The sequence below is a fragment of the Macrobrachium nipponense genome, chromosome 24, assembly GCF_015104395.2.
Source record: "Macrobrachium nipponense isolate FS-2020 chromosome 24, ASM1510439v2, whole genome shotgun sequence".
In the NCBI taxonomy this organism is placed as follows: domain Eukaryota; kingdom Metazoa; phylum Arthropoda; class Malacostraca; order Decapoda; family Palaemonidae; genus Macrobrachium; species Macrobrachium nipponense.
The window spans coordinates 6,819,931-6,843,501 of record NC_061091.1 but is presented as its reverse complement, the minus strand read 5'-3'; the positions used below and the strand labels follow the sequence as shown (position 1 = coordinate 6,843,501).

Below are 23,571 nucleotides of genomic sequence, written 5' to 3'. Positions count from 1 at the left end.
ATCACTAATAGGGGTGGGGGCTAGAGGTACAAACTACAACAATGTCTAACAACCCATTCACTTGTCTTCATCATCGCAGCTTAAAGAAATAAAGACTGGTTATTCATGTAAAAAGAATTTTAATTTTGTGGCAATTTGACTGCGTACCACATTCCGAAAAAATAAGTTGCATACATTTCTGAAACACTATCGCATTATAAGGAACTACTGCGCTAATCTGCAATCCTTCTCCTAACCAGCTTCGATGCTCCATGTAACAGTATGCCACTATAAGCTGAAGATGGAGCTGGAATGGCAATAGGAAGGGTTGTGTCATCTCTTCAACCTGTCAGCTGGGTCTTTGGCAGAAAGCTGTGGCCAAGACAGAAGTTGATGGAAGCCTGGATCTTCATTTGGGTGGAAATGCCCAATATGACACGTAACTCCCGCACTTATTTCAAAGAAGCCAGGACTAAATGGACCTCAGCCTTTAAAGTTAGGTCCTGGAGGGATGATTAGCTGAGGGGCTCCTAATGAGGCCTGGTCAAGCTCCTCAAGATTAGTATAGCAAGTCCCAACAGGAAGGTTTGAATGCTAATCTTGAGGTCAATAAACAGAAGAATTCTAGTGCCACGAAATATAAGTAATGAAATAAAAATACTTCACAAGTTTCTGCAACTAATTCCAACCTTGAAAAGAAAACCTGCCCATTCTACTCACAAACATAAATAAGTTAAAGCTCAATGATAAGTGTTATCTTATAGCACTACAGAAATGATAAAATTATGTAGGAAAGAGAACAATATAAAATTAAATGGTGGTAAAAGACTAATTATGAATTGTTCTGAAAGTTCAGGAAACCCTTAGAGCTGTAACTAGTCGGCAGATAAAATAAAAAGCTATTAAGTTGACTACTGGAGGCCTGATGGATTCTAGGCACACAGTACTAACCTACTACAGACAGATGATCTTTTATACAGCTGAATGCATCTGAGATTTTGCATAACACAAAACAAGACATAAGGAAATAACTTTTTACTTGATGGTAACCTACACAAAAACTAAAATTAATATCAGTTTTCCCTGCCACATTTCACTCGTAATCTTCACATACCCCTCTCTGCCCTTACATATTTAGCTGTATTAAAAATTCATGACAAATCTAAGATAACCACACTAAGGTACACGAAATACATTTGCAATACAAGAAATACCTTACTCAGCAACAACATTACAGATACAACTAAGGAGATGACAATTTTAACAAACCTGCACTAAAGAAATCTACACATGAAATTACAACTATGCAGTTTCAATTCTACGAGATTATAAAAATTTGAAAATAAAAATAATGGACGGGATATACTTTAGTGAGGTCTGGGAATCAACCCTAAAGGCAATTACTATTGCTGCAGTTTGATAATCAAATATATGTACAGTATTCACAAAATACAAAACTAGTTATAAAGTTACAGAGTAAACAGACAATGCTAAAAGGAAGATACTCTGCATGTTTTACAATCACCTGGCAGTCCGCTTTGTAGGCCTGAATTATAACAAAAGTAATTTTCAATAATGGTAATAAAACATCAATTCAAATGGACAGTAACATCTAAAGCAATAAAAAACACAGAAACAACTTAACCTATAATATACAGTACATAATATGTGTGAAAGGTGACAACATGAATATCCAGAGTAAAAATATTTTAACTGAAAAATACACAACAATAAAAATTCTATTTAGGGCACCAGTTTCATAGCTTCAGAACTGAATGAACTGCTTACTGTTGTCATCATGAAAATGAACCAAAACTCAAGTCATGCTACGGGGAGTTAACACTTAATATAGTCACATCTCATGAACTTACACGTAACATCAGAAGTTACTCAATACATAAACTATCCAGTGTAGTGAAAAAGGGTGTCCAATCACATTACCAATAAACTAGCAGAAAAATTACTCACAATGTTTGAATGCCAGTCTTGCTAGAAGACTAAGCAAATTATGATTAGCATGGTACTGAACTATTCTCCTGGGAAGGTAGTAACGCAACAAAAAGTTCACACGACAAAGGGTTATACTTGAACTTAGTGATAAAATGCATTTATAAAAATGGTGAACAATATCTTTCCCGACACACACGCCTTACGTCATTAGATAAAAAAAAACACCTTAGCATCTACCAGTTTTAGTGTTAAATTATTAATAAGCCATAGTTAAAAATAGTCCTTAGTAAGGAAAGCACCTATCTTGAAAGCTCTCAAGTTTTGATATTGCCTGCAGATAAGTGATGTAAGCTAATCAAAAAGGTTTTGAGAAAATTACATTTACAATTAATTCAATTAACAAAAAAAAAATAAAATCCCTAACCCTAAATTTTTTACCATTATGAAAATGATATGGTTCAACATTCACATGCAGATGAAATATATCTAACACAATTCAATTCTCAGATACATACAAAATCAGAAATGCCTATTCATGCTGCATAAGATGTTCTAATGAAATTGGTAGCAAAAAGATTAAGGGCTAACATATTTTACTATATATTAAGAACTGAAATACAGGTTTCTCTAAGTTGTAGCAGCCTACCCATGAATTGTTATTTAAAGTTGGATATTTCTTTGCAATGTGTCAAATGTGTACACCTGGATGCATTCTATGTGGTTAAGGCTAGTTATTAATAGTATATAGATTGCAATAACAATTAAGAAAATATATAAAGATTCTAGATATCTGTCAGTTTAATATAGGAAAAAGCCCTTTCAATCAGTAGCACAATGCTATCATCATGGGCAAGATAACATTCAACACATTGTGAGCATTTTCTAATCTTAAAGATAACCATTAAAAATATAAAATATATAAAACTACTTTTTTAAATGGAAAAAGGGGAGAAAAAATATACATTTCATGGCATTCAGAGCAATACTATACAAAAATGTGCTGCAATCAAACATTTCCATGCATAATCTCGGAGTACTGATATAAAAACGGGTAACTTCACTACTTACAAGAAGTACAGTATGTATACAAATTTTATTTTCATAATAAAATTAAGTGTCATATATACTTACAAAATAATTACATACTCATAGTTTCTAACTCGCTCGACAGCCTTTTATTTCCACAGTTTAGCCCAGGTGACAAGCCCCACCCACTTAATGGGAGTGTGTCTGAGACACCAGTTTCAGAAAAGCACCCACTTAGCCTGGTAGACGCTGATAGAAGATAAATGCCTGCATCTTGCAATGGCCTCTGCGGCACAGTGTTCCCCCCTTATTCGCGGGGAAGTGTACTAGACTCCCCCCTTCCCTGAATAGCTAGAATCCGTGAACAGTTGAAACCACTATATAAACGCTTTAATACTGCTTATTTTGTTAGGTAAAACTAAAACAAAAAACCACTAAAATTGTTTATACCTATTTTTGTTTTTGTTTTATCACAAAAAGTACATTTTATGATGAGAGAAAAAAAAAGGAATGTGGATATTTCTCATAGAAAAGTACTGCAAATAGGCAAATTTTCCATGAATAATGGGAGTATATGTTCCAGAGAGAAATCCCCAATTATGAGTCCATGAATCCGGAGTCCGCAAATGCGGGAGGTTCACTGTACTCTAGTCCCCTACACTTACTACTGCAGACTGTATGTGAATTATATAGCAAGATTTAGTCAATCTAGTCTTACAACCTTCACTACAATAGCGAAGGCTAGATATATTAGAATCAGACATAATATGAAAATCCTGATCCTTAACACTAAAAAGCTAACAAAGCTTGAAGGCTACTCAAAATTAAGCGATAATACTTCACCAAATCCAGACGTAAAACCAAAATCCAATGAACAAAAGCTGCCATAAACCCCCGAAGTTCGCTTGAGCGTGGCAGAAACAGAATGAGGTTGTCTGCTAAGTCGTTCCAACACCTTTAAGTGGACAGGGCTGGTCACCTACAATAAACTACTGAAGCGCTACCGAGATTCTTAAATAAAAGACCGCAGTGTGAGTTAGAGACTTTAGTTAAGTAATTGCTTGGTAAGTTACTTACATGAAATAAAACTATCAACCAATAGGCTACTTAACTACAAATTATAAGACTACAATAAACTAAGACTGCAAGTTTTACAATACCATAATATAAATAGTTACTGCACAGGGAGAGAAAGTGGTAGTACACTTTTGTGAATCTTGAAAGAGAATTTTTCTTTTAAACTTACTTGTCCAGTACATGTACTATAAACATTTTGTCCCATTTACTGACATGCTTTTTTATCTTAAGACAATGAATTTGGAGGCAGTAAATAAAATGAATCTGTAGCTTTTTCTTTTGCGTCAATATTTAATTCTGAAATGATATCTGTAACATAATAATATGTTAAGGCAGATAAAAAACTACTATTTCAATTCCTTATTTTACACCCGCATACACTCAAGCAATTTAGAATAATTCTGATAGAAAGAAACTGTCAAGATTTACACTGTACTAACAAAGATCATGAAATCTAAACTGTTAAATAGTCCAATACGTGTTTAGGTTTTATTTTCGTTAGCAAAATTCTGCAAATGGTATCTTAAATAGGAGAGACCCCTTGAAATTCCAAAGTCTAACCTACCCAAGTTCACTTTTAATAAAACAAAAATACATTCAGTTACCCTGTTTAAATATCCAGTATATAGCAACTGAAACTGAAAAATATAATAAAAAATTCTGTTAGCTTCTTCGATGCTTGTCTGTAGCTCATGTTTTATCTTCAGGACTTTGCCTTAACCTACTGGCACCCCACATCTCCTAAGAGTATGACAAACCAAACAAAAAGCTCAACTTCTTGAAGACAATCAAAATTATTTACTGAATGACCCCCAAAATATAAGGGTATAACAATAAAAGAGTACAGTATTTATTTTGATGGGGTCATTAACGTTTGGTGCCTTTAAGACTATACACTTTAAAGACATGAAAAATGAAGTGCCTATACCACACAGGATTCATAAGCATACAAAGGTATTTATCTACTTACTGATCAGACTGTAAGTAAGTGTACCGTAAGAGGATTCGCGCAAAATCTAATTCTGTAATGGCGGGCAAACCTTTTGAAAACTCATTGAATTCGATTTCAAGTACTTCTGTTTGAAGATTCTCCATGAACCTGTTGAACAATGAAGGATATAATAACAAAAAATAAAGTTATTAAAAAGCTACTACTCTAGCATAAGGCCTGTTTGGTTTTCAATTTGGTAAAATAAAGAAGTCTACTTTTAACTATGTTAAAAGGTGAGGCACCCTCAAGTAAGGACAATCAATACATTAGATATCTTATGTGTCTAAAATTGTTAGGTGATCATTTCTTCAGCAGAAATGCTGTATGAAACATCTTAGCTATCAGATGATAAAAAAAACTTTACTCTTATAATCAAATTACATAACAAAACTTATTTTTTCATACAAGCCTATCACTTACAGTGTATGATGTCCCTTAAAGTAGCCTTCCGCCTGACAAACAAAACAATAGTTGTACATACTGCACATGTGCCACTTAAATCTTCAGATCCAGAAGAAGTGCCTTTTATCTACTGTGAGGTCATTAGGTTTGGGCAGGACTTGTTATGGAAGTGATGGGTTAGTAAGAAAAAACCCACACTCATATTTTGCCTGAACTGCAATTTAGGAGGAAGGTTCAAGCTGCCGAATGCCTATGAATATTGGTTTGGACCTCCAAGGGACTCAGAAATGTAGGGGACCATAATCAATGGTTTGCACAAGTCTAAAAAATATGAAAACGGAATCCTAAATGTATAGTAAACACACTAATTAGTAACTTAGGCATTTTCTTTCTTCTTGTTTAACCTTGGAAAATGCAATTATATGTCTAAAAGTGTCGCCGTATGAATCATATCTGTCAAATCTACAATTTGTGTCAAACTGTTAGAAACATTTTTCTTGTCACCCACTGTATGTAGACAGTTCTTTTAAGAAACATTTCTGGATATTAGAGGTAAAGGCATACTAACTCTCCCCACCTCTTAATCACTGGAGTAAGAAGCAAGAAAAGGGATAGCACAGGGATATAAAATTACCCAATTCTACCCTACTATCAGGGTTTGATTACCTGAAGTCAAGTGCCAAAAACAATCCAATGGAATTGCAACTCTTACAGGGAAAGAGATGATTTTCTCTAACCCATTTTTAAGATGCAAATGTCAAAAGTCTTTTTCCATTGTGATATTCAACAATGGAGCAGCTTGGCAAAGTTTCTCAAAAACAAAAAATATGAACCAAAGAATCTATTTCTCACAAGGGATGGATCAATTTTCTAGTTCCATGGAAGACCAATCTAGTCCACCAAGAAAGGTGCCCACAGGGCAAATGAACAATCCTGGTATATCTTGCAGGTAAGCAGACCTGCATAAAAGATTAGTGTCCCTGTTAATGTTAGAAATGTATATAGTATTTAGGTGCGCTTCCCTAGCGAACACTTACAGTTTCACAGAGGCAACTTAATGCTAGCTGAACAGTGAAATACAGAAGTATAACACAAGCAAGGTCAGTAAAAAAAAATAAGGGGAAAAAACTGCTGAAGAACACAAACCTGTAATTGATGCAGTATACAAAAACTGACAGTTAAAGAGACTTAACCCCCCCCAATTAAGTAAGTCTATCCTAATGTTAAGAACGAAGGTTTATATCGTATATGAACAAACGACAAAATCTTAATCAATATGACAAATTTTTAACCAATTTGTATTTTTCATAACTTACAAACCTGAGGTCTTAACATTAGGATAAATACTCAGCGCCAGCTGGAAACCGGTAAAGTTTAAAATAATTGTGTACGCTAGGGACTATTGGCATCTGTGCTTGGTCACGAGACATGTGGAGCCACCCACATACCCCTCATTAACTCGTGACCCCGTTAGTTATTCTTCCAACCCAGGTTAGTTGATAGAGGGGAGGTTAGAGGTGGGCCTTTGTATGTTAAGACCTCAGGTTTTAAGTTATGAAAAATACAGATTGGTTAAAAATTTGTCATTTGTTCATATATGAAACAAACCTTCGGTCTTAACATTAGGATAGACTTACTCTTGGTGGGAGGTAAGTACTATTAACCAACTGGGAGTTTGCCACCTTTGATCAGTTTTCTGAATACCAGAATTCTACGAAACAACTGACCAGTATTTCTGGGCTCAGTTCGTGTCGCCCTGTGAAATAATCCTTAAGTTCATTATTTCTAGGGTAAATAACCTAATAAATACCAGAGAAAAAATAAATTCAAGAAGATGTCAGTATAACTGACTCACTCACTCTATAAAAGAAGTGTCGGTATGGTAACAGGGGCGAGTGAGACCACTACCACGAACCTCTTGCCATTTAGAACTTCCCACATCAAAATCCCCCACCTGAGAGAGCCGATCCTAAAGGAGGATGCGTCTGCTACTACTACTAATACCCACGCCATGCGGAGTGCAGCGCCTCTAGTGGTCATCCTTTTCTATTAGCTCGTTTGCGACACACGCGTTTTTTCTTCCTCTGTGTTGTGATCGTCCATTTGGATTTATCCTTTGATATGGAACACTCAGCTATTGCCGCAGCTAAGTTAAGTACCCGAAAGGTTTAGATTTCGTATTTTTGTCTTCCAGGGACCAGTATTTTCCGTTTTTTAGGTTATATACGGTTACCCGGTTGACTCATGGCGGCCATGGGCCCGCCTCGTGTTGTTAAGATTTCACAGTCCTCCATACTGGGACATCTTTTCTTTCCTTTCATGGGTTCTTATCACGTGTTACACTGTTTATTTGCATCGTATTATAGAATTTAGGAATTCACAGCCCATACCTTTGTCACCCAGTTATCTCTATAGTTTAGGTATTTAGGGCTATAGTGTTTTTCCCTAGTCCAGCATCCCAGCTTTTGCTCTTCATCGGCTACGGCTGGGCTTCGAAGTAGTCGACTGTCTTTGGTAACGGTTCGTCTTCTCCTGGACCTCTGTCTCTCTCACTCGTGTGTTCCTTCCATTCTTTTACGATGTATGTGTTTATTTTTAATGATTTTTATCTAGTGTTTATATTATTCTGTGTTAGGCTAGCTATTAGGGCGTCCAGTACCTTGGCAGTTCTATTACTTTTCGTGTTCATTCACACTTGGTACAGTTGGGTTCATGTGGTCACTTGCCTAGTGGTTGTGTTGCTTATCACCTCTTGGTCCACCCTTGATCACGTGTCCCTCTGGGCGCCCTACCCAGCTCCCTTCCCTCCCTTCCGAAGTGGTAAGGGGGGGTCTGGCCGGGCTCACCACGGTCGTCATGGCAACCGCGTGAGCGCCTCCCTCCCTCTCTCTCTCTCTCTCGAGGGGGCTCCTGGGAGGCCCGGCCAGCTGGGAGTCTGGGGAGACCACTTTTTCGACTCGGGATCCGTGGAGCTCCGGCGTGGAAGGGGGTTGGGGTTGGCCACCCTCCCTCGGCCGCCTCGGCTCTCTCCGGTGTGTCTCGTTCGCTCTCCCTCCCCCACCTTCTCTCCATTCCACCACCAACGGACGGAGCCCCTGCTCACTAGCCGGGGGCCCCTTCGGTTGTTGGAAATAGGAGCTGGCTCCGCCAGCCACCGGGGTAGGAGTTTCCCAGTGGTCCCAGAAGCTTGCCTACTACTACCTTCTTTCCACTACCGGAGGGGAGCTTGCTTTCTTACCCGGGTACTCCTCTAGTAGTCGGAAGGGAGGCATGTCTTACTCCCTGTATGAAGTATACATGCTCCTTTTATATTTTTGTTAATTTACTTTAACTGCATCCTCCGTTCTCCGTCGTGGTTATTTTCTCTATCCTCGCTAAGGTTATCTTATCCTTCTGGTTGCTTCCCTTCTCCGTCCCCGGTGTACACCGGAGACTCCAACCAGATCGCCCTAGTGCCCACACGTATTGCGGTAGAGGACTAATTTTAGAGTAACTTGTATACTCCGGCATGCAACGGAGTTCGTATTTAGACTGTAAGTGCGTATCCCCGATACTCATGTATCTTTCCACTTACAGGCTACCAACTGCCAGGAACCGGGCTGTAATGCGGTTCTCCAAGACCCCTGTGGCCACGAGGAGTGCAGGACCCACGCCCCGTGCGCCACCACCCATGGCGAACTGATCGTCTGGCACCATGAGGCATGCACCATATGCTATGACCTCGTGAGTCAGTTGTTGGATGGAGTAAGTAGATATCAAGATAGTTACTTCCTCCATCATATATGTTTATTATATTTTAGTTTTAAGTCTTAGTTATAAGCTTCGTTCTTAACCTGTAGCTCCGCCGTAAAGGACTTCATTGGTCCTCTCTTTCAGGCTGCTGCTGTGAAGGAGGTCGCCCTAGCGACTCTGAAGGCTTGGGTGGGCGGCTTCGGCAAGAACGCCGCCAAGGGACAGCCCAACATTCTTGACAAGAAGTTGGCTGTCCAGATCTTCCCCGGAGGGAAAGCGACGGGTTATGTAGATCCCACCACAGCAGCTCCAGCGATAGCCTCCATCCAACGCGAGGTGCAGCAAGCCTTCGTTAGCGTGTCGGGCCAGGACATCGTACCGGACGTCGCCACATTAGACATTAACATAGAGCCAATGACGGTAGGTGCAGAAGACTTGTTAGTCGAGGTAGGTGCTTCGGGCGCTCAAGGGTTTCCCTTGGGCGCACCTGGATCTTCTTCCCCTGTTCCTTCCTCCTCTTCTTTCCAAGGCTTAACGGGATCTGAGATCCCTACTCCTACACCTGCTGCTTCTGTGCCCCCTAAGGTAAAAGGTCACAGAGAGCAGAAGACCCTCCAGAAGACGACGCCCAAAAAGACGTCGTCTTCCTCCTCACGAAAGTCTTCGGCTTCCTACTCCGGAGCAGTGAAGGCTAAGTCTGAACCTTCACATTCGAGAGGGTCTAGAAGCAAAGCTTCTAAGGAGAAGGTCCGCGCTCCAACCGAGCCAGCACTCTCCCCAGTTGCTGCCGGAACTCCCCCGGTGACTCCTGCCGGGATCATGGCACCTAGTGCCTTTGACCCCGCTACCTTTTCGGCAGGAGTTCTACAGCAAGTAGGAGAAATGGTTGGATCGCTTGGTACGAGATTTGAGCAAATGTTTGCCCAACTCTCTAACACCATCAACCAATCAGGTCAGTCCATCCAGGACCTCTCTAATCGTGTTCTAGAACACGATAACCGCTTTGCTGGCCTGAACCAGGCTCCTCAGGCCAACTTCCCGGTGGTAGGTACTGGTCTGGTCCAGTTACCTCCTCATGATTCTCTACCAGCATTCTCTATGAACAATCCTTGGAGGGTAGCAGCCTATGCTCCCTTCAAGGATGGTATGATTTCAATACCGGAGTGTGGAACAAGAAGGATCGAGGACTTTGAGTTCTACCCTCCTGGATTGACACAGCCTTTTATAGGATATGCCAGGCTAACAGAGACAGCTCTCAATAGGGAAGACAAGATCCCTAGGGAGACTGTCCTGTATTCTAGGGATCATGCCCAGAGGGAGTGGGTTCACTGTCTGGAGGATTGGGATTGCTCTAATACCAAACTCCAGGCCTTCAAGAGTCCCTTCACCATTTTTGCCACGGAGGAGGAGGCTTCACTCCCCTTTACGACAAAGATGGTGGAGACGACCCTTCATGCAGTTATGAAGGATGAACCCATTCCACAGCTCAGGGAAGCAGAGCCCACATCTCCTCTCTTCCCTGCGTTTGGAGAACTTTGGGAAAACCTACCGGCTACTTTCACGGTAGGAAAGCTGAAATGGACTGTGCCATGGAACAGTTCGGTGAGAAGCTACCTAGACTGCCTGATAGCCTCATTCAGGCAGAATTTGATGCGAGGACTAGGCTAGGGAGATCACTCAACTCCCTAGTCATAACTGAGATGGCTGCTCTCTCGTATGGTACGGAGCCTCTTTTTAAGATCTTGGCTAAGTCCCAACTACAAACAGTTCAAGCAGATGCTTATGACTTTTTCATGGCCAGAAGAAACTGCCGTAAGCATGTGTTGCAAGAAGCTACCATTCGCCATGAACCGAGTAGACTTCTTGCTTCCAACATGTGGGGCGCGGACCTGTTCCCAGAGTCTTCTGTGAATGAGGTGCACCACGAAGCTTCTAGGCTTAACCAAAGCCTTAGAGCTCGGTGGGGTATCTCAGCCAAGAGGAAGCAGGAGAACCCTCCCTCTTCTGGTAAGAAACTCAAGAAAACCAAGAGGTTCCAACCATACCAGAAGCACCAGCAGCAGCAGCACTTCGTCCAGGCCGTTCCAGTTACCCAACCGGGTCAGCCTTCGACTTCGAAAGGACAGAGCCAACCCATCCTCTTGCTATCCCCCCAGAACCAACCCTCGACCTCGTACACCGTCTCTCCAGCTTTCAATCCCATGTTTGAAAGCCAGGCTTTCCCTACCTTCAATAGGTTCTCAAGGGGAAGCAGGGCGAGAGGTAACTTTTCGCCAAGAGGGCAAGGTTCAGGAAGGGCTACCAACAGAGGGTTAAGCACTTCAGAGGCGGGGGGACGTGGAAGGCCATCCCGCACACACGCAGCAGTGAGGCTTCCCCAGGTAGGAGGGAAGGCCTGTTCCTCTTCTGAGAATTGACCAAAACTCCAAAGGCCTTCAAGGAGTCCCCTTTCACGACCATTTTTGCCACGGAGGAGGAGGCTTCGACTCCCCTTTACGACCAAGAAAGATGGTGGAGGACCGACCCTTCATGCAGTGTTATGAAGGACTGAACCCCATTTCCACAAGCTCAGGGGAATGCCAGAGACCCACATCTCCTCCTCTTCCCTGCATTTGCGGAGAACTTGGGAAAACGCCTACCGGCTTTCCCTACCTTCAATAGGTTCTCACGGGAAGCAGGGCGAGAGGTAACTTTCGCAGCAAGGTTCAGGAAGGGCTACCAACAGAGGTAAGCACTTCAGAGGGGGACGTGGAGGCCATCCCACACAGCAGCAGTGAGGCTCCCCAGGTAGGAGGGAGGCTGTTCCTCTTCCGTCACAGGTGGGGGTTCAGCAAATGGGCACAGAGCATCGTGTCCAAAGGACTAGGTTGGAGTTGGATCAAAGATCCTCCACCAACCAAATAATTTCTTCAGCTACCATCAAAGGAATTGGCAGATTATGCAGAGGAGCTCCTACAGAAAGGAGTTGTGTCGAGAGTCAGACATCTAAAATTTCAAGGGCGCTTGTTCAGCGTGCCAAAGAAAGGCTCTTCAAAAAGAAGAATAATCTTAGACTTGTCCCAGCTAAACTTTTTCATTCGCTGCGACAAGTTCAAAATGCTGACCATCTCGCAGGTACGGACCTTACTTCCCCGTGGGGCCGTCACCACCTCTATCGATCTTACAGACGCATACTATCATATCCCTATCGCGAGACACTTCCGCCCATACCTAGGTTTCAAGCTAGGAGACCAGGCATTCTCTTTCAAAGTGATGCCCTTCGGACTGAATGTAGCCCCCAGGGTATTCACGAAAATAGCGGAAGTAGTAGTTCAACAACTGAGATCACAAGGGATAATGGTAGTAGCGTACCTCGACGATTGGCTGATTTGGGCACCAACCGTCGAGGAATGCCGCAGAGCCACAGAGAAGTAATTCAATTCCTGGAACATCTGGGGTTCCAGATAAACAAAATGAAATCCAGATTCACTCCGGAGACTCGTTTTCAGTGGCTAGGCATCCAATGGGACTTATCCTCTCACAATCTGTCAATTCTGGTGATCAAAAGAAAAGAAATAGCCAAGTCAGTGAGGCAATTCCTCAACAACAAGCAAGCTTCGAGGAGAAACCAGGAAAGAATCCTAGGTTCCCTCCAGTTTGCCTCAGTGACAGACGTCCTTTTGAAGGCAAGACTGAAAGATATAAATCGAGTTTGGCGCTCAAGAGCAAATGTCAAATCTCGAGACAAGTTGTCAGTGATTCCACAAATCCTTCGCAACCAACTTCGTCCATGGGCGAAGGTAAAGAATCTGTCCAAGTCAGTTCCCCTTCAATATCCTCCTCCGGCGTTAACTATTCACACAGACGCCTCCCTAACCGGTTGGGGAGGATACTCTCAGTTCAAGGAAGTTCAGGGGACTTGGTCCACTCAGTTCCGCCAGCTCCACATAAATGTTCTGGAAGCAATGGCAGTATTTCTTACCCTAAAGAAGCTCCTTCCCCCAAAGAAGTCTCATCTAAGGCTAGTTTTGGACAGCGCAGTAGTAGTACACTGCATCAACAGAGGGGGATCCAAATCCAAGCATGTGAACCATGTCATGATAGCCATTTTTTCCTTAGCGAACAGGTACAAATGGCATCTATCATCCACCCATTTAGCAGGGGTAAGGAATGTGATAGCGGACGCCTTGTCCCGTTCAGTTCCTCTGGAATCAGAGTGGTCTCTGGACGACAAGTCGTTCCGGTGGATATGCCGGAGTGTTCCAGGTCTCCAGGTAGATCTATTCGCCTCACAAGCGAACCACAAGCTCCCTTTACTATGTGGCCCCCAACCTGGACCCTCTGGCCTATGCCACGGACGCCTTGTCAATAGACTGGAATCAATGGAGAAGGATTTACATCTTTCCTCCAGTGAATCTTCTCTTGAAAGTTCTGAACGAACTCAGGACTTTCAAAGGACAAGTAGCTCTTGTAGCTCCAGATTGGCCAAAGAGCAACTGGTACCCCTTGCTACTGGAATTGGGTCTCCGACCTCGACGGATTCCCAATCCCAAACTGTCTCAATCAGTACAAATGAGGACTGTGTTCGCTTCCTCAGGAATTCTCAGGACCCTAACTTTATGGACTTCATGAAGTTTGCGGCTAAAAAAGATGCAGATATTGATCCCCAGAGCATCCTCTTCCTAGAATCAGATAAGAGGGAATCAACTCTAAGACAGTATTGATTCTGCTGTCAAAAAGTTAGCATCTTTCCTGAAGGAAACAGACACTACAACCATGACAGTTAACTTAGCTATATCCTTTTTCAGGTCCTTGTTTGAGAAAGGTCTAGCAGCTAGCACTATTACCACTAATAAATCAGCTTTAAAGAAAATCTTTCAGTTGGGTTTTCAAATAGACTTAACAGAATCTTACTTTACGTCTATTCCCAAAGCCTGTGCTAGATTTAGACCTTCTGAGAGACCTACTTCAGTTTTATGGTTTTTAAATGACGTCCTCAAGCTAGCTTCGGACACTGACAACTCGACTTGCACATTTATAATGTTACTTAGAAAGACGCTATTTTTACTAAGCCTGGCCTCAGGGGCCAGAATTTCAGAACTGTCGGCTCTATCCAGAGATACGGGACATGTGGAATTTCTCCCTTCAGGAGAAGTTTTGCTTTCCCCGGATCGCAGTTTTTTAGCTAAAAATGAGGATCCTCTAAAGGTGGGCACCTTGGAAAGTCATTCCTCTTCTCCAAGATCCCTCTCTCTGTCCAGTAATGACCTTAAGAGCCTTTCTGTCTCGGACATCCTCTAGATCCTCGGGTCCTCTCTTTATGAGAGAAAGAGGTGGCACTTTATCAGTAAAAGGAATCAGACAGCAGATCCTTTACTTCATTAAACAAGCCAATCCTGAATCATTCCCAAAAGCACATGATATCAGGGCAGTAGCTACCTCTATTAATTATTTCCAACATATGAATTTTGATGATCTTAAGAAATATACTGGATGGAAATCACAGACAGTCTTCAAGCGTCATTACCTAAAGTCCTTGGAATCCTTAAAATTTTCAGCAGTGGCAGCGGGAAACATAGTTTCCCCTGACTCTGCACAGTAGTTATAGTTGAAGATCCAGGTCTCCTTTCTACCTACTTTGTCTAACAAGTCTCACCCTACCGTTATGCTCTACATGGTCCTCTAGCCTTAGCTGCTATGATGATATATTGGTGGAATGTCCCTTATTTTTTTGCTAGGGACACCCACATAACTGTGCATATTAATGTGCTTCAGTGTTTCTACCCTTATTTTTATGCTAGGGTAGAACACAATAACTTTTGTATATTTTGTATATATATTAATCTAGTTTTAGTGAATCTTCTTGAGAATTTGTTTTGATACCATAATATTAAGCTATGCTTTGCCCTTTATTATTATATTAAGCTAGTTTTAAGTACCTTTATATTGTAATTTTGTATCATAACTTTTGATTCACTTATACTTTTATTTTATTTTATTGTTTCATTAAGACCCTCCATTGTCATCTTGTGCTGTTTCTCTGGTACTATTTCACAGGGCGACATGAACTGAGCCCAGAAAAGGGATTTTGACGAAGGAAAAATCTATTTCTGGGCGATGGGTTCGTGTCGCCCTGTGAAACCCACCCTTATTACCCACCCTGCAGCCCAAGATGGACATCTTTAGAAAAGGATGACCACTAGAGGCGCTGCACTCTGCATGGCGTGGGTATTAGTAGTAGTAGCAGACGCATCCTCCTTTAGGATTGGCTCTCTCAGGTGGGGGATTTTGATGTGGGAAGTTCTAAATGGCAAGAGGTTCGTGGTAGTGGTCTCACTCGCCCCTGTTACCATACCGACACTTCTTTTATAGAGTGAGCGAGTCAGTTATACTGACATCTTCTTGAATTTATTTTTTCTCTGGTATTTATTAGGTTATTTACCCTAGAAATAATGAACTTAAGGATTATTTCACAGGGCGACACGAACCCATCGCCCAGAAATAGATTTTTCCTTCGTCAAAATCCCTTTTCTGAATCTAAGACATATTTGAATATCATAGAGTCAGACTTCTGGGTTTTAGACAATGTCATAGTTCATTGCGTCTGAGGAAGACAAGAAGATCTGTTCTCCTAACAAACCAATTCATCCACTCAGGTAGGTTTGTTATCATTCCTCTCCCCTTGCTAAAGAGAGGAATGTCCTGCTACTGATAGGTATCTTACTGATACTAACCCTAACAGTATGGCCACTTCACTCACCTGTACCTTGTCCGTTCCAGCTTATGATGGTACTCTCTTCTTACTGCTCTAAGTAAAGAAGGAGACATAAATTTGAAAAGGAAGGAGGCCAGTTAACTCCTCCATTTCAGATTCATACCATCATCTTAGACAAGATACCAACTGACCCACCAGGGGTACTGGATGAGTTACACCATTTGTTGAGCAGCCACCAAAGGACCCAAAGAGACTGTGTCCAAGGCCCTCTGGGGAACCTTATATATATATATAGGAAATTGAAAGTAGGTTTTCATAACAAATAACCCACTCTCAAATTTCAATGAACAGACAGACACCTCCTTAACATTGCTCCATTTTGATCTTCGATACAGTCACAGACCAACCGTCACGATCATTTTAACAGATGTTCTTAAATGCCAGATGACCTTCTCTTCTGTATAACCTCATTGGTACAACTTGACAAACAAGGAGTAGGCTTGACCGATCGCCTCTGTTGGGCCCGTTCCTTTACATCTACCACCTTCATGTTCTAGGTGACGTAGTCCTTTCTATAACCACAGAGTACTTTGACAAGTCAAAGCCGGCCCTGCTGAAGGTCTCTCACACATACACCGTACTGAGCATGACTAAGAAATGTACCTGTCATCACAATCTGTGCTGCATTGACTCATTCTCCCAGATTCCAGGGCAAATTAGAACTGATGTTCCTAACTACTTTTGAGTCTACATCAAAACCCTGGTTACTGAGTACTCCCACTCTACCAAGGTCAGAGGAAGACCCCCATCCACGGTCAGTTTCCTGTAACGTGACTGATGTATGTGCCTGGTGGTAGTCCGTCAAGTCTACTCTGATACAGAGTACGTTTTCACTTATCAGATCGGAGTTCTTATGTGCCCCAGCCAGTTCACTGCTCCTGATTCATCTGAAGATTACTCAGTGTGAAGCGATATTTACATGCCCAATCACTAGTCTAATGTATATCACCATACATGTATTTACAGAGATACTTCCCTCTGTTCTGATAACCTCTCCACCAGACCATTGTCTACTAACCGAATGCCTTTAATGGACAGAAACCTCCTCTATATAGGCAGTCATGGCCAAAGTGTCATTCTATATATATGAGCTAACGACCTTTGGAGTCGTGTTACGTCCGAGGTGACACTCTACACCCAAAAACTTAGAACTATTACTTCGAAAAGGGATACTGTTCAACCTCCAGACCTCGAGATATTAATTCTACCTATCGGTGGTGCTTCTTCCTCACATGAACCTGGTAGCAATGATTGTGCTATGATAAACTTTATCAGTCACTCATCCTGGGTCCTCGTTAATTACTGGAACCCATCCTTCCGTTCGGGACATGGCAGAACAGGTAGAACCTAGAGTTTGCGTAACCTCCAGGTTGTTCCCAGTACATATCGCAAATGGAATCCTCAGGCTCTTCGAAGGGTGGAACCCCTGAGACAGCACTTACATGGTCTTTCCCTTATAAGAGTTCCTCTCTGGACGAGTGGTTTGTACACTTATCTTCCAAACCGGTGGTCCGAGGTCCTACTCCCATCTCATCCAACACGGAATCAGAGAAACTTATTTCTGGTGATAGAAAATAATTTATCGATATAGTGCGGTTCGGATCCCACAATAAGCTGTAGGTCCCGTTGCTAGGTGACCAATTGGTTCCTAGCCACGTAAAAAATATCCAATCCTTCAGGCCAGCCCCCCAGACCTAGGAGAGCTATTATACAGCTCAGTGTTTTTTGTAAAAACTAAGATACACTTTACTTTTCCAATTATATAGACTATATCATAGGAAAACCCCCAGGAGAATGTCCTATGATAATATATTCTATTCAGACACGTCCCAATTATCCTCCTGTCCAAGGAATTGATCTGTTAACAGGATATGGCTTATTTTTCCACAAGTAATATTACTTCACAACCACGAAACACCTTATGCGGTGACCTGTTACAATATACGGGCATATGTTCAATATGCTACCCTCCAAAGGGAAATCCTATATTGCCAGAAACCATCATGGTGCTATTCTCGAGTAACCTAGCCCAGAATTGTACCCAACGTCACTTCACCCCACCTCACTCTTGAAGAATGGGAAACTCTCCACTTTCCTCTTCCAGATATGTTGAGGTTCTAATGCCTTGCTCTAGCCAACTGAAGCTCGAACCCTCTATGTTAGGTTCATGACTTCAATATAGAAACTAGACCAGTATAGAAGAGACCCATTTGCAGATTCCAGGTTAACCTAGCCAACAACCACTTGGACTAGTCTAAGTAGGTATAGTCAATTAACCCTTTAACGCCGAAGGGGTATAATAAAAATCGTCTCCCATATGCCGAGGCAGTCTTGGAGTAAGCGCCGAAGCGGAAAAAATGTTTTATTTCAAAAAATCACAGCACGCTTAGTTTTCAAGATTAAGAGTTCATTTTTGGCTCCTTTTTTTGTCATTGCCTGAAGTTTAGTATGCAACCATCAGAAATGAAAAAAAATATCATTATCATATAAAAATAATGGGATATATGATAGCGCGAAAACAAAATTCATATATAATTGTATTCAAATCGAGCTGTGAGCAAAACGGTTAAAGCTAAAGAGTCATTTTTTTCCCGTTGTATCTTACACTAAATTGCGATCATTTTGGTATATAACACATTGTAAAACGATCAAGGCAACACAGAGAAAATATTATCACAAAATGATGCATGAATCCGTAACGCTCGGACATAAAAAAAAGCTGTTTTCATAAATTCACCATAAATCGAAATATTGTGCTAGAGACTTCCAATTTGTTGCAAAATAAAGGCAAATGATTGAATATTACTAGAATATAAGAGTTTTAGCTTACAATTGCGTTTTTTGACCATTTTGGTCGAGTCAATGTTGACCTAAGGTTGATATTTTGACACATCGTTATTTATATGAAAATATTTCTAAAACTGATAAAAGCTACAACCATGGGTTGTTTTTAGTTGTATTCTACATGAAATTGTGCATATTTCCAATATACAAAACTTTATGTAACGGCTAATTTAAAATGGTGCAAACATTACGACAATTGGACGAAAAAATTTAGGATTTTTTCGGAGGAGTTACCGTACGGACGTAAGGAAAAAGGTTTTTTCATAAATTCACCAAAATCGAAATAATGTGCTAGAGACTTCCAATTTGTTGCAAAATGAAGGTAAATAATTGAATAATACTAGAATATACGAGTTTTTGCTTACAATTGCGTTTTTCGACCATTTCGGTAGAGTCAAAGTTGACCGGAGGTTGAAATTTTGGCACTTATATTTATTTATATGAAAATATTTCAAAACTGATAAAAGCTACAACCATGGGTTGTTTTTTGTTGTATTCTACATGAAATTGCGCACATTTTCATAATACTCCATGTAACGGCTAATTTAAAATGGTGCAAAAATTATGTCAGTGACAAAATAATTTCCGAGATGTGTCGCTGATACTTTTTAGTGCGATAATAAAGAAATTTGTGCTTGCGCGCCTGCGTAACGATTGTAAACAAAACAACGCCTTGATCTGTGAGCTCCCAGCATCCCCCAAGGCGCGTGATTCAAAAGTTTTCACCTAGTAGGCCTATAACTATTTTTCAGCGAATTTTTAAAAAACTTTTTTATATCGACGTACCATACGTCCAATCGGCACCCAACAGACAATTTATATCGACGTTTAATACGTCCAATCAGCGTTAAAGGGTTAGGAATTGACTAACTTATTTTAAGTTGGCAAGACCAGGTTGACCCTGGCTTGGTTAGGTTAGGCTATGTTAACCCTTCCAATTAGGCTAAGACCCTGGTTTGGTTAGGTTAGGCTATGCTAACACTTCCAATTAGGCTAGGACCCTGGTTTGGTTAGGTTAGGCTATGTTAACTCTTCCAATTAGGCTAGGCTAACTGTTCCATCACTTAGGGTAGGTTGAGTCCATCCGAGATGTACTCTTAACTAGGCTAGGCTAGTATAGACTAGCTTAATCTAGAAACTAAATGACTTAGATTAGGGTAAAGTCGCTCAAGAAAGTTTGGGCTATCCATGCTAGGCTACAACCACAACCTTCTAGGCTGAGGTGGTAAAAGTGTTTCGAATGGGTAGCCTAGGCACTAGTCTATGCTTGGCTATACTTATAACCTTACTAATTCGCCCAACCTAAGATAGTAAAGGCATGTTCAAGCAGCCAGACCATGTTAAGTCATCAACCCACTGTTAGGCTAAGTTGATATAGTTAAGTTAAAAGGTATGACCCAATTATCTTGGCTATAGCATCTTAGGTTACAAGTGCCCTACTTTGGCTTGGCTACCTTCAGTGGTGAAAGAAAGACGTTCACCTCTTCCTTTTGACTTAAGTTTCCATGCGATTTCATTAAGAAGAATGGCTCTACAGTACTTTCAAAGGAACCAAGCTTTCGATTAACTTTAAGGGGACCGTCCGCTATGTTGTGTATTTTTTTTTTTTTATTATACAAAATACATAATTTTCATATATGTTTTAGATATATATAATACCTTCATCATACAAAAATTTCAAGTCATTTGAGCAAAAACTTTTAGTTTTATTAGCAAAATTACAATTAAAAAAAAAAATTTAGGTAGCGATTTCTCCGCTAATATGACATCAGTTGTGTTGAAAATCATACCATAAAAACTACTTTATATACGGAATAATCCTGTGTGAACAGAATTTTTTTTTTTTTTAATGAATTTTTTAAAAATTTTGTCTACTCAAAAAAATCATAAAAAAAGAAAAAAAGAAAGAAAAAATTGGCTCACAAGGAATTATTGGATTTTTATTCCTCTTTCCAACGATATCTTTCTCTCTAAAATTGGATAATAAATAACCGAGTAATGGCTACCAACATGCGAATAAGTATAAATTTGAGTTATGAGCTCCCAAAGATTTGCTATGTAAATTTTCGCTTTTTCTTATAAAAGTCAAAACAACATTATTATAATTACTTTATTTGTACTTTTATTGTTGATTTCTACATCAAGGATCCTGGTCCTCCCCCTAAAAGTGGTAGTATTAATACCCTAAGCGTGACACGAGACAATGATGTTGACGGTGTGACATGAGACAATGAGGGAACTGATAACAATGAATTTTCGTGTTTTTCTTTCAGCACACTCCTGGCCTTCGCTAATTTTGCTAGTCTTAGTTGCTGAGTAGCCTTCTTGATCTTAGGTAACTTTGGCATTGCTATAAGTTCACTAAGAAGTTATAAAAACAACGTAAATAGCTAGTAACCAAACGCAAGTGCGTAAGCGCATGCAACTCCTTTGACGTCTGTGGAGTAACCGAGTCATTCTCCGAGTCTCGCCTATAAATAACCGCTCTGAGCAGCTCGCCTCTCACACAACCTTTCATTGCTACCAGATGTATGAGAATTTCGAAAAAATCTGAAAAAATCGCTGTAATATGTATATGCAAAAATAAACACGCAAAAACGATCCAGTCAAACTCAGTCATACAGACGACGCAGTTACGATGACGTCATCACTTAAAAACTGCTATATCTTCATTATTTGTAAGAATAATTGGCTGAAACTTCTGGAAAGCATGCACGGCATGTTTCTGCATAAATACAAATAATAACTATTTTTTATTTTTTCAAGTTAACATGTCATCCGCCATAGCGGACGGTCCCCTTAACTACTTGTGTAAGAGTCGAAGCGTTTGGTCAACATTCTTATAGGAAGAAACCAGCCTATACCAACAAGTATATAAAACATGGGAATTCTTCTTACCTGTAAAGGTTTGAAGTTTTCTGGAGTCAACCCAAAGTATGCTAATTCCCACCATTTAGGCTGCATATGATTACTAAGAGATATCCATATCCTTCCATCAACCCATGCATTTTGTGTGTTATAAAACGGACTCTACATGACTAGAACAAGGTAATTCATACACTTTCGTATCCTTTTTCAAACCAAACACCATGTCAATCCCCGGGGGAAGCATGCTGGCAGGTGTCTCTGTGCTCCCCGACTAATCAAATCAATCACCTCTTCACACAAAGCCAGAAACTCTTGGCTTTCTCTTCCCTCCAGTTCTAACGCACTGTGTTCAGCCACAGGAGACTTTAACTCACTCCTACCTTCTGACAAACGTCCAGGTGGGTCATGACTGTCCGACCATACAGCCGCGCCATCTTCGATCTTTAATGGCCACTGATGGCTTGATCTCGAATAGTTAGTAGGATTTGAGAAGGTATCTATTTGCATGCGTCATGGCCGTCTGACCATACGGCCGTGGCATCTTTGATCTTTAATGGCCACTGATGGCTCGATCTCGAATAGTCAGTAGGATTTGAGAAGGTATCTATTTGCATGCGTCATGGCCGGCTGACCATACGGCTGTGGCATCTTTGATCTTTAATGGCCACTGATGGCTCGATCTTAAATAGTCAGTAGGATTTGAGAAGGTATCTGTTTGCAATCCTATATGCGCACATGAAAGCAATTTTATCATATGCATTACTCTGACATCTAGAGTCCATGGAAAACGTTTGTAAAAGCATCGGCGTATGTATAAAGTTCAACAACGGCATTGTAGTCTCTCTTAAGACTCTTTGTAGTCACCACTGGCAACTCCGCGCCCGCCGCTAGCCCAGCGACCGTCAACACTTTCGCTCGTTTGGACTCTTGTAAACGGCTTCATCCGATTGCTTTGAGCTTACCAGCCACTGTCTTCTTGACTTTCTTGCTGATTGGGCTGTGACAATCCTGGTTTGAAGATGAAGAAGAATTTACTCTTCTCCTCTTGTCCCAAGGATCAGTCACGAAATCCCGTATCCTCCAACACTTGACTGGTACACTCAGTGACGCTATCGAACTTAGCTATGACACCATCTAGAGGAAGAAGACGAAGAAGCAGACGAATCTCGCCTTTTCTTTTTGTCTTTATTAGCAATTTTCACCTCTAGAGCCTGTTTATTCTTCATTACTGTGTGTACCAATGAGTCAGAAAGCGTATAGGTTCGGAGGCAGCGAAGTAGATCGAGAATCAGTAGGCTGTGACGTCATGACTACCGCCATTTTGCAAGCGGTTTTAGCTATGACGTCATCATGCTTGATGGAAGCGTGAGGCTGTTTATGGTACTCTTGCAGCCAAGATCAAGAGACCCAACCCTTTGTGGCATTTCTACTTTACAAGGATGTGACAGTCCTGGCTCGAAGGTGAAGAAATTATTCTTCCCCTCTTGGCACGAGGATCAGTCACGAAGTCCCTTGATTCTAGCTTTTTCCAACTCTTCACAGCAGCCACACTAGACTAACTTTCCATCATTCACTTGTTCAACAATTACAACTACTTCTTGTGCTTTCATATAATAGGGATGTAACAATCCTGGCTCGAAGATGAAGAAGAAACCTCTCCTCTTGGCTCTAGGATCAGGTACGAAGTCTCTATTCTTCCAGGATTGGCAGAACGCACTGGCATCAAAGCCAGTCACCTAAGCTTGTTAATGCCTAAGCGGAAGGATACAGAGGAAAGACTTGTGTCTTTTCCATTATGTGACTTATATCTCCTAACGCTTGTAATTTCTCTCAAAAAACAATGAGCATTAAAAATCTCCAATCTGAAAGCATAGTTGTAAAGTACTCTTGTACCTCAAAATGAAAATGGAAGCACGTCTCCGTGTAGGCCGCAGCTGTGAAGTGACGT

General features: G+C 41.1%; 1 protein-coding gene across 6 annotated transcripts in view; it reads right to left on the bottom strand.

Moving 5' to 3' along the window:
* Positions 1–23,571, bottom strand: part of LOC135205399 (calcium uptake protein 3, mitochondrial-like) — a 171,588-nt gene that overhangs the window by 19,885 nt on the left and 128,132 nt on the right. For all 6 annotated transcript variants that reach the window (XM_064235900.1, XM_064235896.1, XM_064235899.1 and 3 more), the window contains one exon: positions 5,003–5,131. In XM_064235900.1, coding sequence (XP_064091970.1) covers positions 5,003–5,131 — 129 coding nt within the window. The remainder of the gene's footprint in view (positions 1–5,002; positions 5,132–23,571) is intronic.